Here is a 16,300-nt window from a genome sequence, read left to right on the forward strand (position 1 = left end):
ACTTTTAATTTTTCCAGCGTAGTGCATGTTTATAGACTTTATACATTGTAGAGCGTTGTTTGTCTCCAAAGCCATTCATAGTTGGTTTTCTTCTTACATCACTGACCTGCTCCAGATTCAAATTTTGCGTGTTTGTCCCCAAACTGTGGAGCAGCAATACCCCCACAATCAGATTTGTTCCTTCTTCTAAGTCTTTTAAAACTACACTTAAAACGAATTTGTATTCATTGGAATTTGTGATTTATGAATACATTCATGTAGTGCTTAGATTTTAAATTAAACATCCAGTAGTGTTAACAGTTGATCTCAGACATTACAGCTATTTTCTTATAACACAGGATAATGCTGGAACAAATATCAAGCATATTCATCAGTTAAACAATCCTCCCAGAAAGCATGATTTAAGAGCAGAGGCTGACATTGTTATTGGGAATTCTTCAGACTCATCATACCCACACAGTGTATCATTTTCATCTCTGATCCCTATTGTGAAAACCCACCCAGGATCATGTATGATTTCATACAAGGAAATCTATGTATTTAGTTTCAAGGGAGTTTGTCATCAAGCAAAGATTTGTGAGACAGCAGGCAGCATGAAATTCACCAGTAATATGAGAAAACGTGATCTTAAAAAAAAGTTATGTTAAAGATTGAAAGCATTTAGAGGAATTTAGGGAATTTCTCCATTTTCACTGACTGCACTGAAAAACCACAGCAGGTCAGACAGAAGGAGGAAGGCGAGAGAGTTACGATCCCATGATGGGCCCTCTTTTATCCCCTCATTCTGGCAACTGATAATATTAACTCTATTGCATCAGGTTAATTACAACGTCTGAATGTGTGCACCTGTTGAAAGTGTGTGTGTGCGAGTGTGCGCATGTGTGTGCGCGCAATTGTTTACGCTTGCCTTAATGCATCTGTTTAAAATGGCACTTCAACACGCATGAGAGTAATACTGGAGGGTGAAGGAAATTTTCACCAGACTGTGTGTGTGTGTGTGTGTGTGTGTGTGTGTGTGTGTGTGTGTGTGTGTGTGTGTGTGTGTGTGTGTGTGTGTGTGTGTGCCAGTTGTCTCACAAAGGGTAGTGCTCTTTTTTAAATATTTCTTATTTAAAAAAAATGTCTGGAGATTAAAGTTGAATTACAGCTACATAGAGTACATGGAGACCTATTAAGTATTATAGTAGTAGTGGTATTATAACACCTATCACAACCCTATTAAGCATAAGGTATGCTATTTTATGGACAGAGATGTACAATATAACACATTTTATCATAATATCATCTTTATTGAGATTGATACTTTTAAAATAAAACACTGTTGGCAAACACACAGCTGACAGTTTTGTACTGTAAAGCTTATACTCTGGGAAGCACGGTTCAGGATTATTGTTATTGTAGTTTACAATAAATTGCTGGTACATTGGCGGTATCTTTTATGATCTTTCATGTTTGATCTAATGACATCTAAAGGCTTAACTCTGCCATTTATGCTCTTCATACTCATCAGCACAGGATTAGATCTCTATTACTTGTGTTTTTAAAATGAGACATCTGCAGTGTGCACATGCAATACAACAGTATCACTGTGCATATTTATACGCTCACAAGCTGATCTATAAAAACTGCCACCTGAGGGACACGTGAGACTATGTCCCAGCACGGTGTAAAGGGATTCTGCAGTGCAGCGGCACAGCTACATCGTGCTTTGCTCATTTAAATTGACAACTTGTGCGTTCATCCCAGATATGAGTTGAGTGGAGAGAATGTGTGTGTCTGCATTTAAATGCTCAGAGGATAGAAGGCAATTCCCTCATGAAACTGGGAATCTTTAAATATGGCTGACTGAACAGACAACCATATGGGGCAAGGCTGTGTGCGAAATGCAGCCTACACAACAACACACTCAGTCACATGCACACAAACACACAGTCGATACAGTCAACTATTATAGTAAAACCATCTGCCAGTCACTTCTAATTTGTTTAAATAACGATGACGTTGCTGTTTACTAAAGCAGTACTCAATGCTAGGTGTTTCAGAGATAACCAGGGTTTATAAATTTGCAACCCCAATTCCAAAAGAGCTGGGATGTTGTGTAAAACATAAATAAAACCTCAATGCAAATATTTGCAAATCTAGATCTTGATAAACACATATTTTATTCACAATATACCACAGAAAACTTCCATCTTCTTATCCACATCAGGGTCATGGCTGGGCTGGAGTCGATCCCAGTAGTCATAAGGGAAAGAGCAGACTACACCCTGGAGAGGTTGCCAGTCTATTGCAGGCCTAACACAGAGAGACAGACCACCATTCATGCTCACATTCACAGCTACAAATTTAGAATCATCACGTATGTCTTTGGACCATGGCAGGAAGCCAAAGTACCTGCAGTAAGTAACCCACACAGACACAGTGAAAACATGCAAACTCATCTACATCTGCATACCTCACGTGTCTTCACTTAGTTATTTTTGTACTTAGTTATTTATCTTTCATTAATTTTTATCTTTATTTATCTTAATATCTTGTCTTATATTTATCCTTATTTACCTTGTTCCTTTAACCCTTACCACACAGAGAAATGCTGTTTCTTTTGTACACATGACAACAAACACTTTGAATCTTGAAATCTTGAAACTCCACTGATGGATTTGAATCCAGGACCTTTTTATGGTGAGGGAATGTTGCTAACCATCGCACCACCATGCTGCCCCATTGAAAACATATCAAATGCTTAAACTAAGGGAAAAACATTTAAGAAAAAAAATGATATCAGATTCTAGCTGCTCAATGGTCCTGGGTCTTCTTTGTACTTTTTGTTTCATGATGTTTTGAACTGGGGAAAGGTCTGGACTTTTGGCTCAGAAAAGATGGCGGCATTTCTGGATCCTGCTTACATATGGCTTCTTGTACTACATGTACTGCAGATGATAAGATTTTCTAACGTCTTCACAATTTTACATTACAGAACATTATTCTGAAATTGTTCAACACTTTATATATACATTTGTTTTGCAGATTGGTGAACCTCTGCCAAAATTTACTTCTGAGAAACTCAATGCTCTTTTCATACCCAGTCATGTTACTGACCTGCTCCCAGTTAACCTCCTTAGCTGTAAAATATTCCTCCACCTGTTGTTTTTATTTATATTTTAGTACCACTTGCTTTTCTAGTATTTTTCCCCCATCACAACTTGTTTGTGACATGTTAGTGCCATCATTATGATGTAGTGAAATTTGTCAGTTTAAATATTTAACATGTTTTTTATATTCTAGTGTGAATACAATATAGGAGCATGAGACCTATAAATGATGCATTTTGCTTTTGTTTACATTTTACACAACGTACCAACTTTTCTGGATTTGGGGTAAGTCAGAGGGTTAGGGTTAGTTTAGACTTTTTTTTTTAATAAATTGGCTAATATTTTTTTTAAAAATGGATGAATGGATATATAGTTAAAATATGTGCAATAATCCCTACATGATTTTGAAAGGACTATATTCACTGAGGTCATGAAATAAAGCCGTCAGTGCTCTCTGGTGGACTAACAACAGAACAGCTGTACTAATGGTAAATATATGTCCACATCCAATTTCTGTGCTGCAGTTTCATGCTGCATATCCGCTGAAATGTTGGGATACATACTGAAACATACAATCTGTGATAAAGCAACAAAACAGGTGAAATTGAAATAAAAGCTCAATAAGAACAACAAAGAAAATGTGCTGGTGTGTGACAAATCTGTTCTCCAGGGACACTGACAGCAATTGTTTAGCTCCATTTTCCACACTAGCAGCACACTCGCCGTACAGTAGCACTGTCCACAAACCCACAAACACAATAGTACTGCTGCAAAGAGAACCTATGCGTTGGCACAAGTACTGACGGGTCTATTATTGTGTCTAAATTTTAACCGTCTCTTTTTTATGTCAATCTGAGGAGAGAAAGACAGAAACTCCTGTACAAGTCAAGGTGACCTGAGAGCTATCAGCACAAACAGGGCTCTGTATTTCTCATCTTACTTGCGATCAATCCGAAATACTGCTGAGTAAAACAGAGGGGGCTTGCTGTCACTTCACAGCATTTATCATTCCTACAATTTGCTGTTTTCTCTACTCTTCAGTCCTTTACATTTCTACTGCTTCTCACATTCCAGGTTAGATTTTCTGCCTCCATTCTTTGTCTTCATTTACTCTGCCTCGCTCACTTTTCTACCTCTCAAAATTGACTTTCTCGCCCACCGCGACATCACTCCCTCAATTTCCATCTTCCCTTCATTTTCCCTCCCTCTCTTGGTTAGCCTCATTCAGAAGAAGGCTTTTGTGATTGGCCAGTATTTATATCAACTAGGTCCCAGTGCCACCTGGGACAATAGTCTCCTGTCAGATCCAGGTCATAGCAAGCAGAACCACTCTTCGGCTCTGCACGGTTCAGTCCAGTCCATTGAAATCCAGTCCAGCCCATCTGCCACACAAGCCAACCTCTCAGACAGACATAGGTACTGCACCTACTCACCCGCTGGCATCACACAGACACACAAGGCAGGAGCACGCACAGGTGCTGCATCACTGCTCCCATTTTGCCTCACACACACACACACAGGTAGACAGTGGGAGATCTGGCTGACTGCACAAACCTGCATCATGCACACAGGTGAATATTCACACCAAGCCTGCCTCTGAGCCCAATAGAGGCTCTGCTAGTGACATTTTTTCTTTACTACAGACAGCAACTCTGGCAGTGATGCTGAGAAGCAGGAAACAGGTGAAGGTAAGTGGATGTAGCACAGATCTGCATGCTTGGTAGAAGTTTAAGAGAGAACTACCATGTTTAGCATTATGCAATAATATGGGGGAAAGCTACAAAACAGGTATTACAACAGATGGCATTATTAGCCTCACAATGGTTAACAACCACCACTAAATATGAGACTGTAATAGGCTTTAGTGACCAAAATAAGACTTTCCACTGAAGATAAATACTTTATAGGGCACAGATGTTACAACTGACTTTTTAAATGTAGGCTAACTTGCCCGAGGGCTGGTACCCACTCACCGTCAGTGCTACACAGTTACTGGAGTAGTTTGCACAGGATTACAGGGGGATAATCCATTTACAGTATTTAGAGACATGAGTCGCCATCTGTCTGTATTTATCTCAGCAAGGGAGCCGTCAGCACCGACTGACAGCAGCAGCACTTTTATGGTGAGACGAAACTGTCGGGGACGGTCTAGAGAAAGAGCTATTACTTTAATAATATTCCAGTTACTTTCTTGTAATTTAGCTAACCGCTGGATCACGAGCCCTAACGCGAGTGTGCGCCCGCGACCTTTAAACTGCGCGCGCACACTCGCCAGGTTGGTGAACTTTGCTGCCTTCACATGCCGTCGTGAAATCCGAGCTCCGAACGACAAATTTGCGATTTCATTTTTGCGAGACAGTTTTAGCTAGTCACAGTTAGTCCGAGGAAAAGTCTTGTGCCAAGAAAAACACTGCTTTTGCAGTAAGCTGTCAGAAAGGTGGGTGTAGGGTTGCAATGAAAAGAAAGCTTAACTGACCCGGGCTTGAAGCCAGATTCCGTTAATGTGACTAATTTATCTAATTGGAATTTTTTTTGCCTAAAACGTTAAGGAAACAATAATCTAAATAAACTGATTTAGACTATCGTTGATATTAGAAGTGCAAAAATGCGCAAGCTTATGTACACACGCCCTCAATCCTTTTTTTCGACAGGGCGTGTGAACTTAAATGTTGTCTAGAAGGGACCGCAAACAAGTCTAATTGTGGATACCTGTGTCAAGTAGATATACAAAAATGTCTACATGCTACGTTTTTATCTTTTAAACTGTTCTGGCGATTGAAATTCTTCGATAAAAGAGTGAGTATTTTTTTTAAAAATGTGTTGTTCTTAATCCTGGCACTGGATAGTTTGTCTCAGTCAGTAACTGAGGTTTAGCGTTTTGTTTTCTTCTTTGATTCAAGGGTTTAAGGACAGAGCGATGCTTTATAGATTTTGAGGCACCTAAAAAGGTATTATTTATTTCATGTTTGTTTGCACTGTACGCCTACTGAGCTATTCTTAATGTGCTTTTCAGGAGATTTTCACTGTGGTGGTGATAATGAATTGAAGAATCTGGAGTCTACCTTATGACAATGAACTTCCCAGACCAAAAGCCTGCCTTTAATGTTTGCTGTCATCACACAAATGCAGTAAACTTGTAAACCACCAGCTTTTGTCAAGAATATCTTGCCTTATTGCAACCATTTCACTGTACCAGCAAGTCTTCAAACATTTGCCTTTCCCCAGGTGCTTTGTCTAGCTACGAAAAGCATCTATTTCAGATTGTCCACAGTTTCTCTCTTAGCCAGAGAACCTCCAAATTTTCCAATGATGCGGACAGAGAGCAAAGGCCGAAGTGCCTCCCCTCACAGGATAACTTACAAATCTGATTTCCATGCTATCAAATGCTCATTCGACACTGGGACCAGTTTACAGCCAGGGACCAAATCTGCTGCTGCCCAGCGCTCTGCTGTGCACCCTAACAAGCTGGAGTCCAGCCTGTCAGAGCCCCTAATGTCCTGCACCAGCACCAGTGGTAGCACAGGTTGCAGAAGTAGAATCCACAGCACCAGGGGGACCAAAATCAGAGATAACATCTTTCTTCAAATGGACAGCCAGCAGTTGAAACAAGATAGCGGCCCAGTGCCAAGTTCTGGCTCCACGGTGCTTATTTCTCCCCCAAATCCTAGCATACAGCTCCAGACTTCACCTTTTCCTGGATCCAGGTGTTCAGTCATCAATTCCTCATCTGCTCTGAGCACTGTAACAACAAATATTTCTATCCCAGAATCCTCCCTGAAAGATAAACCATCCAGAGCGGAGGAAATTACGGATATTGACCGAGCTGCTCTGGCACAGAAGTTCTCTGTAACTCGAAGATTGTTTGAGAGCAAGATGATGGAAGATGGGGGTGGTGGAGGCCAGGTTTCAAAACCCCTGATTGCCAGGGGAAGCAAGGGGATGGAAGATGGGAAAGTAGAAGTCAACAATGTAGAAAAGGTGGAAGAGGGAAATGGGAAAAGGAGGAACACAGAAGAGGATGGCTTAGATAAAGACAAATCCATGAACCATATCATAAATGTTTCCTTGCTGAAGCCTTCTACACCATCTTCACTGACAAGGTGCCCTAAATCCCCCGTCTCAGATATTCCTGGCGATGCATCCAACAAGTACAACTACTTTGACAAAGACGATCAAATCAAAGTATCACAAACAGAAGGAGAAGCATCCTGTCTTAACCCCTGCTTGACCCCTGAGGAGACGCTTCGAGCAGAGTTGGTCAGCATAAAAAATGAGTCATCAGAAAGTGATGAGAATGAAGAAGGGAAGGAGTGGAAAGAGAATAAATGCTGGATTAAGGATCAAGTGACATATATTAGTATAGCTCCAGGTGAAGAGTCCTCAGTGGATGATGTGTTTGAGGAGCCTAGTGTGGAAACACAGGGACCTTACAAATTGGAAAACAGGGTGGTATTACAAGTACGAAATGTTGGACCAATCATTTCATCAGGAGACCACCAGAAGGAGCTGTCAGGGAGCATGACAGAGAAAGGAGGAACGGAGGATGGCAGGGATGTTGGAAGAGACAAGTATCTGCAGGTGAGTGAACAATGGGAGGGTGGAAGGGAGGAGCAGAACAGAGAGTTCGTAGCACGGGCTGAGGAGAAGTCGACAGAAGAAGGAGGCAACAGGGAAAAAATGACTGATGCAGTGGTAGAAGAGAGTTTTGGTGGGAAGGAAAGGGTCATCGTGCAAGAGAAGGAAGTTTACAACAAGGCTGTGGGAAAGGGCAAAGGTGGAGTGGAGGAATGTAGACAAAGTCAAGAAAAGGAAAATGGGAAAGAAGAGAAAAGTGGGAAGGAAGAAGGCAGAACACCTGAGCTGCAAGCAGAGTTTGCAACTGAGGAGGTCAAGCATGTAGCATTAAGAGGAGGTAGTGATGGAAACACTGAAGCAGGAGGCGGCAAAGAGGCACAAAAAGAAGATGCATTAATCAGTGGCATTGAGAACAAGGCTTTTGCATATGATCAGGAATCCCAGTCCCATCCAGAGCTTTCCACTCCACCAAGACAAGAGTTGGAAAACCAGCTTTTGTTGGAGTATGAGGAAATTCCCGGTGTGCCTGAACTTTCCGACAAGGAGAATGAGGATGGATATGCCGAGAGGAAGGTCAAGTTCTGCTCGGCACCAATCAAGGTAGGGAAACCTTTGTGAAAAATAACGCAAACGTTAAGGGTTTGCAGGCTTTAAGCTACCATTGCTCATTTTATTGAAAGCTGCAAGGTCTGTAAAGTCATGCACTTGAGAAACTCTTTTGTCGTAGATTTGTGTGACTGTCAGTTCCAGCTGCTATTTGAATCTGAGTAAGCGAGGTGTTAGCCCAAAGCAATGTTTCTAATCCATTAAGAGAGGAGGAAAGACAAGATTCCACACGCTTCCCTCTGTCAGCGCTCGGCTCAGAGCTGCCTTTACACCGGAAAAAGATCCCGCGGCATTAATCTGGATCGATTATAACAAACTACTGTAGCAGTGGTCAGTGTGGCATCAGTAAATGTCATATGGAAGTTGTGTGTGTACACTTAGATATTTTGCAATCCTGTAATTGTTGGTACAGTTTGCTCAAGTGTTTGCATTTACTCGATCCGATGCTGGCTCTCACACTAACCACATTTGTCTGTATAAACAAGGTCTTGTTGTGTCAATAGCTGCAGATCTTTCTAGTCAGCCCACAGTGAACATATGCACCAGATAAGAATGCAAAAAAACAGGCATTTTCATTTAGCCTAAAATTGCCATCAATGTTAACCTAAGTTGAGGCCTTAATTGCATGATGAATGGTGTGTTTCAGGTGTACAACACCTATTCTAATGCAGATTATGACAGACACAATGAAGATATTGACCCAGTGTCTGCTTCGGCTGAGTTTGAGCTAGAGAAGAGAGTGGAAAGGATGGATGTTTTTCCAGTGGAGATAAAAAAGGGTTTGTATGAGCATCTGTTTTTCCTCTCTCCTCTGATTGTTAAACGTCTAATGATTTTTAGCAGTTAATGTAGCTAATGTAAGGATAAATTCCCAATGTCTTCACTACCTTTTTTTCCCCCACACCCTCCAGGTGAAGATGGACTCGGCATCAGCATCATTGGGATGGGTGTAGGTGCTGACCAGGGACTGGAAAAACTTGGCATCTTTGTCAAGACAATCACTGAAGGAGGAGCAACCCAGAAGGATGGAAGGTTAGCTTTAGTGTCTTTATTTTTTTTTTTTCTCTGAATAAAACCAAGATAAAGGTAGATACTCTCCTCAGTCTGTATGTGTTTATCTCTGTAAGGATTCGGGTGAATGACCAGATAGTGGAGGTGGATGGAGTGAGTTTAGTTGGAGTCTCCCAGCTGTTTGCAGCCACAGTCCTTAAGAACACATCGGGTCTCGTCAAGTAAGTTACCACACAGCAAGTTTTTTTTTTTTTGTCTGTGACACGTCCTGATTCTTGTTATGTTGAACAGCTTTGTGTATTTTTGCTGTTATCTTAGACCAGCGGTCCCCAACCCCTGGGCCATGGACCAGTACCAGTCTGTGGGTCATTTGGTACTGGGCCGCAAGAGTTGAGACTAGGATGTGAAATTTATGGTTTTCAGGGGTTTTATCATTAACTCTGTTTCCCTGGGTCTTTTCCCGTGTTGTAGTTGTGTCTTATTTTGAAAGAAATATTTACCATAGCGACCCGAGAGCACTAAGGGGCAGAGAGGAGGACGTTACTCTCAATGTTGTTGGCGCATTTCAGGAGAACGCTGCTAATAAAGCTACACAATTACACAGTGAATTTGCTTTTATTATTATATTTACAAAATACCACAGTTTTTGTCTTGGTTGTATCATTTTACTTGTTGTATTTATCCGCGACACCTTAAAGGCTGGTCCGTGAAAATATTGTCTGACATTAAACCGGTCCGTGGCGCAAAAAAGCATGCGGACTCCAACATCGTTTTTTTGGTAAACCGTATATAAAAGTGTGTTTGTGCACTTCTTTGATATTCCACTTTAAAAATAATGTGCAAAGATAAGTGACAGGGCCTCCTAAGATGTCTAAAAGTTGTATAAAGATGAAACAATGTTAGTGCTATAAATAAAGTCTTCTCAGATATTTTTAGTCTTTTATCATAAGGGTGATATTGTATTTGCAAGTTTAACTCGGTTAACACATAATATATTCTTCACAGTACTGTCTAAGATTTTCTTAAGTCTGCCATAGTGTGCAGGATTGTCTGTCAGCCCTTCAGATCATAATGAAAAACACTAATAGAAACATTTTAATTTCTTTTATAATAAACACTTGAGCACCTCATATTGTAGGTTTTGGGTGCCATCTGGCAAATCTATAAATGCCAGAAATGAACACATCAGCTCATTATTTCCTCTTCATGACACCCTCATGTGGTCTGTCTTTTCACACAGCAATGTTTTGGGGTTTTTCTTCTGATATAAACTTTGAAGCAACATTTATAAATCGCATCCAACATTTTTGGATAATCTGAGTGTCTGTAAATGCACCGACATTTAGAGCATGTTTAAAAACAGTCAGCGCCTGCAGCTATACTAATGTACGATGACAGCGTACCACCAACATTCAGAGTACATTTTGACACGCCGCAGCAGGATGAACCCGGTAGTAAATAATAATGACGAATCAGTTTCCAGTCGGCTGCTTTAGTTCAGGGGTCGCCTTTGTACTTTTGCACTTGTTATCTGTGTTTGCTGACTGGCATTAGTTGTCATGCCATCATTAATGTTATTGGTGACACCTGAAAAGCGGGATAGCTCCTCCTAGTGAGGATGAGAAAGTGAGAAGCAAGGGGGCACAGCTGCCAAATGGCAAATCCTGCTTCATAAACATCACCGCTTATGACTTGCAAGAGTGCAGCGATAATATGTCACACCAGCTGATGAAAGACAAAGAATACATCAGTGTTTCCTTGTCTCTCTCAGGTGCACTTTAGTGTTTGAAAGATCTGCCATGAGTCTGCAACTTAAAAAAGCATCCAGAATGTCTGCTGTAAAACGCACAATTTAACACAATCTGCACAGGTGTGTGGTGAGATGGAGTGATTGATCACACCTGTGATTGATTTCTGGGGATTTTTTGTTTTTTTTTCCTGCAGGTTTTTGATTGGCCGAGAGAAGGAGGGGGTGGAGAGCGAGGTGGCGCGACTGATAAATGAAAGCCTGGAAATGGATAAAAGCAGAAAGGTGTGTCCTCTTGTAGAAGTGGGGGAGGTTGGCTTGTTTTAACTATTTCTGTTCAATTTAACTGTGCGTGTGTGTCTATATGAAGAGAGAAAGAGATGGCAGAAGAGTGGAGGACAATGATTGCAGCATATCAGAGAAGGGCTTGGTGTTTGATGAAGAGGAGGCGGAGGATGACTGCTGCGAAGAGGAGGATGTGTCCGCTCTTTCGGGTCTAGACAACTACCAGCTCTGCCTCAAATACCAGCAGGTACTCTGTGTTCAACCAGAGGTTTTAGCTTGGATTCATATTCTAAAACTAAAAGAAATGCTGAAAATCTGCATCCTTTCTTGTAATTGTTAATATATCCAGGTTTATTCATGAATTTGCTCTTTAATGTGCTTACAGCTTCAGTCCAAACTAAGAAGCAAAGCAACCCAACTTGAGCACACTAAAGAACAGGTAGGTCACTCAGTTGAGGTTGAGGCTCTGTGTCTCACTCGCAAACCAATGACTGTACTCACTTCAATACACTACCTTCGCATCCAAATTTGGAAGCCTCTGACCCATTTAACTGTGTATGAGACGCCACAGAGTGGAGTTATTAGGACATGGCTGCTTTCCAGCACTCCTCGTCAAGCCCTGCTTTTTCTGCCTTTGACTTGAAGTAATCACCACTGTGACATAACTGGGTTGATGAAAGCCTTTCTGAAAGAAATCTTTCTTCTGCGTTGAGTTTTGACTACTTCAACAGCTTTGATGGCACAAAGCAAGAGGAAATGTGTCGTTTCTCCAATAAATGTCTTGACGCATACGATCTAACAACATGAAGGCCCTTTTTTTTTTTTTTTTTTTTTTTTTTGGGAAGACATTTTTTTTCCTCTTGTGCACATGACATGCTTGCATTGCATAAAGATAGTTTTGTCTGTTTCTTAGTTAAAGGCTTGGGAGGAGCAGCAGGCCTGTTGGGAGAGCCAGAAGGCTGACTTGGAGCAAAAAGTGGAGGATGGAGAGGACAAAGCAGACAAACTAGAGAAGTACGGTTGAGCAGCTTCAATGCTCTGTCCCATTTTTGTGATATTTTTCTAGAGCGTGTGGAATAGAAAAGCATTTTACCGGAGCAGGCATGAAGATTAAAGGCTGCAATTGGAGACTGTTGATAAATACAATGAAGATTATGATGTGGGTTGATAAGGTGCTAATGAATCCCACTCTGTTTATCAGGTATTGGCAAGAGGCCCAGACCCTGTGCAGAGTTGTAAGCCAGCGACTGGCTGATGCCCAGAGCCAATCAGAAAGCCTGGAGATCAAATACAATAAGGCCAAGAGACTGGTCAGAGAATACCAGAGCAGGTACTCATGAAATCCTGCTAACTCCCTAAAAGTGTTACTAGTGAGCATGCTGTGCAAGTTAGTCAAACTGCACCAAGGTGTCTTACATGTGACTTAATGTGTTTTTAAGAGAGGAAGAGGGGGAGAAAAGGGAGGCAGATTTGAGGAGAGAAATGGAGGAGAAGGAGAGGCAGCACAGAGAGATGATTGAAAAGCTTCAAATCCAGGTGAGGGGAGGCTTTTCAGTGCTTTGAGGATTTATTTACCTGATCCTGACATTTCTCTGTAGTCATTGTTTCTCATTGTGTATCACAGATTGCACAGCTAGAGGGAAAAGAGCCAGTATCTGAGAGAAAGAGCCACTCAACTGACACTTCAAACACCGGTGAGCATCAGTTTTGGTGACAGTGAAGTGTCTTTGCATGTCTGTTTGACTCGGCAGCTGGCTCTACATATTACTGATGATAAATTATATTTTATTTTTCTAGCTTCAGAAGCGGAGGAACACTAAGCTTTTTGAGTTGTCTAATGCAACTTCAGTATGGAAAATTATTATGTAATTTAAATAGGCTTTTATGCATTTGTCTCAGGCACAGACTGGTCGATTCCAGTTCCTAATACCAGCCGTTTAGACTCCAGCGCTCACAAAGCCAGGGCTCAGCTAGCCCAGAAATCCAAGCGCCAACCGCCTTCACGAGACAAACTCAGAGAGAGCTTCAGAAAAGGGGTAAGGAACAGTTTTGTTGTCTGTCTTCCTTTTTTTTTTTAATATGAAACGGGGGTGAAAGAGATGCAGTTTCTAGCTGTGATCATGTCTTCTCTCACTACAGGAAGAAGGGGCCCTGAAAGCACAAGAGGGACGGTCACTGTCCGCACCCACAGCGATCCGAACCAGTAGAAGCGACGTGTCCAGCACCTCATCGTTCCCAGCCTTCAGTCCTCAAGCTGCAAACAACTCAGTCTTCACCCCTCCAATCTACATCACGGATACCACCCCATCCTCGCCGAGCAAATCCTCCACCTCTAGAAAATCCAAAAGGAAATTTCCCGACTTCAGGTGGCGGCTCTTTTATTTTGACTCACACTTTCTAAATTTAAAGCCTTAAATTGCTCTTCAGCCTCAGAGTTCTGATGGTTTTGCCAAACATGCTGAATATGGCACTGAGTAAAATTTTGCTGGTTGTATTTTTTTTTTTCTTGTATTTACTCTTTAAAGCTTATTTAATATTTCTTTTAGTGGCCTTCGCAAGTCTCTCAGCAAAAGAAGAAGCGAAAAACGCAGCAGGACGTCTGTGAGCAACAGGTGTGGTGACACTAATATGGGTGGGGGGGGAAGAATGTTTTTAAAGATGTGAACCTAACATCTGTTTTGAACACTACTGCTCTTGACAAAGATGAAAAATGTGCATACGTTTTAATATACGTTTACTGCACATTCACCCAGTGTATATACTGTGTGTGTGTGTGTGTGTGTGTGTGTACATATACATATGTTCTTCCTCTACACCCCCCCCCCCCCCCCCCCCCCCCCAATTTTTGCACATGCCGAGGAGCGTGTCAGGCTACATTTCACTGTGTGTTATACTTGTATAACTATGCATGTGACAAATAAAGAACCTTGAATGAGGGCATAACTGCTCTTCTCCAGGGCATCCAGTGATGACCTGTTGGATGAGCCCGCTGAAGTCTCTCCATCAGGCTCTGTCACCTCCATGCCCTCTTGCCTGCCATTTCCTTGGTTTGGCGAGAGAGGAAGAGAAAAGGAAGAGGAAGGGGAGAGTAGGCGGGAGCGACTTCGGTCTGTATCCAGCAGCAGTTTGCCGTACCTGACCACCTCAGGGAGAAGACAGCAGGTAAGAAAATGAACCCACAACCTTCTCAGCGTGGCCCCTTCTTCCTGTCTCAGCTTTCTGACGTAGAGCAATCTCATACAAACACAACCTCATTTCAAATTGGCTTGCATGCTTTTGTACATATGCAGTAGATAATGAACTATCTAGGCACCCCAGTTTCATTTCTGTTGGTTCCAGAGTATTGGCTCTCCAGTGGGCTGTTCCAGTATGGTGGGTCATGTGTCTGATCACTCCCTCTCTGGACACTCTCACACTTTCACCTTTTCTTCCACTGAGGTGAGTCTATCCTTCCCTTTCTTTTCTTCACTCTTTGCTTCCCCCCGGGCGTTCTGTCCAGCTTTCACACACAGGCTCTTTAACCTCCTAGGACCTGGCATCCACATATGCAGACATCACATTTTGGGTTATTTAGACCAAAATACTCAATTTTGCTTTACAAGGGCCTGATATCCACTTACGAGGACATTATACTGCTACTGTTCTATCAAAATTTTAAACAAATATCCTCATATGTGGCTCTTTTCTTAAAAACAAAAATAAGGTTAAAAAAAAAATCTGGTAATTCTTTGTTTTGACGTTCTTGGGCCCCAATATGTCCAAATATCAAAGAGAAATTAAAAATGCATGCCGTGGAAGAGTTTGGGTCTTAGGAGGTTAATCTCTTTAATCATAGCTTCCTTCTCCTGCTATATTCTTTCATACCCCTCAGACTTTGGACGATGACCCAGTTCCCACGAACAACAACAATCAGTGGCAAAGTCGACCCGTCTTGGAGTGGAATAACCAGCAGGTGTGTCTGTGGTTAATCGCTATGAACATGGATAAATACACATCAGAGTTTGCCGCCAGGAGTGTGGATGGGACACAGCTTCTCAACATGGACAGTGAGAAACTCAAGGTCAGCAGATGAGCTACTGCTGTTGGGGGCAGGAGCCAAATGTTTTGTGTTGTGGTGTAACTATATAGGACGATTTATTGTGGACTACTCTGCTCTTCATGCTGGTTGCAGTGTTTCTTAGTAATCACAACAGAGTAGCCTTGATACAAAGTAGTCCAAGTGATTGAGGTTTTACACTAACAAATTTTAAACTTGCTTCTTGTTAAATGTGAAGTCGGTCCCCCGTGTGAGGTCCAAAACGGCATGTGTACCAAATCCACTAGTACCCCATTTAAACACACACTTTTGTTATCAGGCTTTGGGCGTGTGCAGTCAAAGTGACCGTTCTGCCCTGAAGAAAAAGCTTAAGGAAATGAGGAAGAGAGAGGAGAAGGACCAGAGGAGAGGAGCGAAGAGGCTGAAGGAGGAAAAGGATAAAGAAAACGTGGACAGCGATGGCAAAGAGAAGTCAAGGATGATGAGCGAGGGGAAGCCCCTGAAAGACGAAAGACGCAGTGGAAAAACTGTAAGAACAGAGTCGCTCCTGTGAAGGAAAGACTGAGATGAAATGAGATGTACACCACCAGCATGAGTGTGTGTTTGCGGTCTCTCGCAATCAGAACTGCACTTCTACTGAACTAATAGAAACGTCTAGATCGACTGAACACATCTGTAGACTTTAAGAATGAGACCATTAGTCTTCAAATCAGCACTAAGGTTCAAAGCCACAGCACTTGCCTCCTAGGTATTCCTTTAAGTGTGAATTAACTGTATTGCAGTCTGCTTTTTTTATTTTAAACTTGAGTCATAATTTATCCTTTTAATATTTAATGAAGTGCCGATCTAAGCACTCAAGTATTTGCTGTACATGTTGGGTTTTTTTATGTCTTAATAAATAATGCTTTCAGCATCTTGTTGTTGCTAATGCTCATTCAGTGTAATCAC

The 16,300-nt window shown here is 41.8% G+C and overlaps 1 protein-coding gene across 6 annotated transcripts; it reads left to right on the forward strand.

Moving 5' to 3' along the window:
• Positions 1 to 4,524: 4,524 nt before the first annotated feature.
• On the forward strand, positions 4,525 to 16,265 carry LOC309693171 (uncharacterized protein). 6 transcript variants are annotated; one of them, XM_082512180.1, is made up of 19 exons: positions 4,525 to 4,780; positions 6,106 to 8,267; positions 8,920 to 9,052; positions 9,185 to 9,305; positions 9,401 to 9,505; positions 11,229 to 11,316; positions 11,402 to 11,563; positions 11,702 to 11,755; positions 12,230 to 12,330; positions 12,518 to 12,646; positions 12,756 to 12,852; positions 12,941 to 13,010; positions 13,216 to 13,352; positions 13,456 to 13,682; positions 13,863 to 13,928; positions 14,274 to 14,478; positions 14,656 to 14,754; positions 15,188 to 15,376; positions 15,672 to 16,265. In XM_082512180.1, exons 2-19 carry the CDS (start codon positions 6,399 to 6,401, stop codon positions 15,903 to 15,905), a joined length of 4,086 nt encoding a protein of 1,361 aa, XP_082368306.1. In that variant the 5' UTR covers positions 4,525 to 4,780; positions 6,106 to 6,398; the 3' UTR covers positions 15,906 to 16,265. The 6 variants fall into 6 exon arrangements, with proteins under 6 accessions (XP_082368306.1, XP_082368305.1, XP_082368304.1 ...); XM_082512179.1 differs by lacking the exon at positions 4,525 to 4,780 and adding an exon at positions 5,387 to 5,529; XM_082512178.1 differs by lacking the exon at positions 4,525 to 4,780 and adding an exon at positions 5,744 to 5,888.
• Positions 16,266 to 16,300: the final 35 nt, after the last annotated feature.

Source organism: Aulonocara stuartgranti (genome assembly GCF_965226115.1).
Source record: "Aulonocara stuartgranti genome assembly, chromosome: 18".
Taxonomy (NCBI): Eukaryota; Metazoa; Chordata; class Actinopteri; order Cichliformes; family Cichlidae; genus Aulonocara; species Aulonocara stuartgranti.

What these genes read in the sequence shown, in the direction of transcription:
- LOC309693171 (XM_082512180.1), top strand. Translation starts at nt 6,399, where the DNA reads ATGATGCGGACAGAGAGCAAAGGCCGAAGTGCCTCCCCTCACAGGATA. An exon ending in TCCAGTGGAGATAAAAAAGG is followed by an intron (nt 9,053 to 9,184) that starts GTTTGTATGAGC and finishes CACACCCTCCAG; the next exon opens with GTGAAGATGGACTCGGCATC. An exon ending in TTGAAAAGCTTCAAATCCAG is followed by an intron (nt 12,853 to 12,940) that starts GTGAGGGGAGGC and finishes TGTGTATCACAG; the next exon opens with ATTGCACAGCTAGAGGGAAA.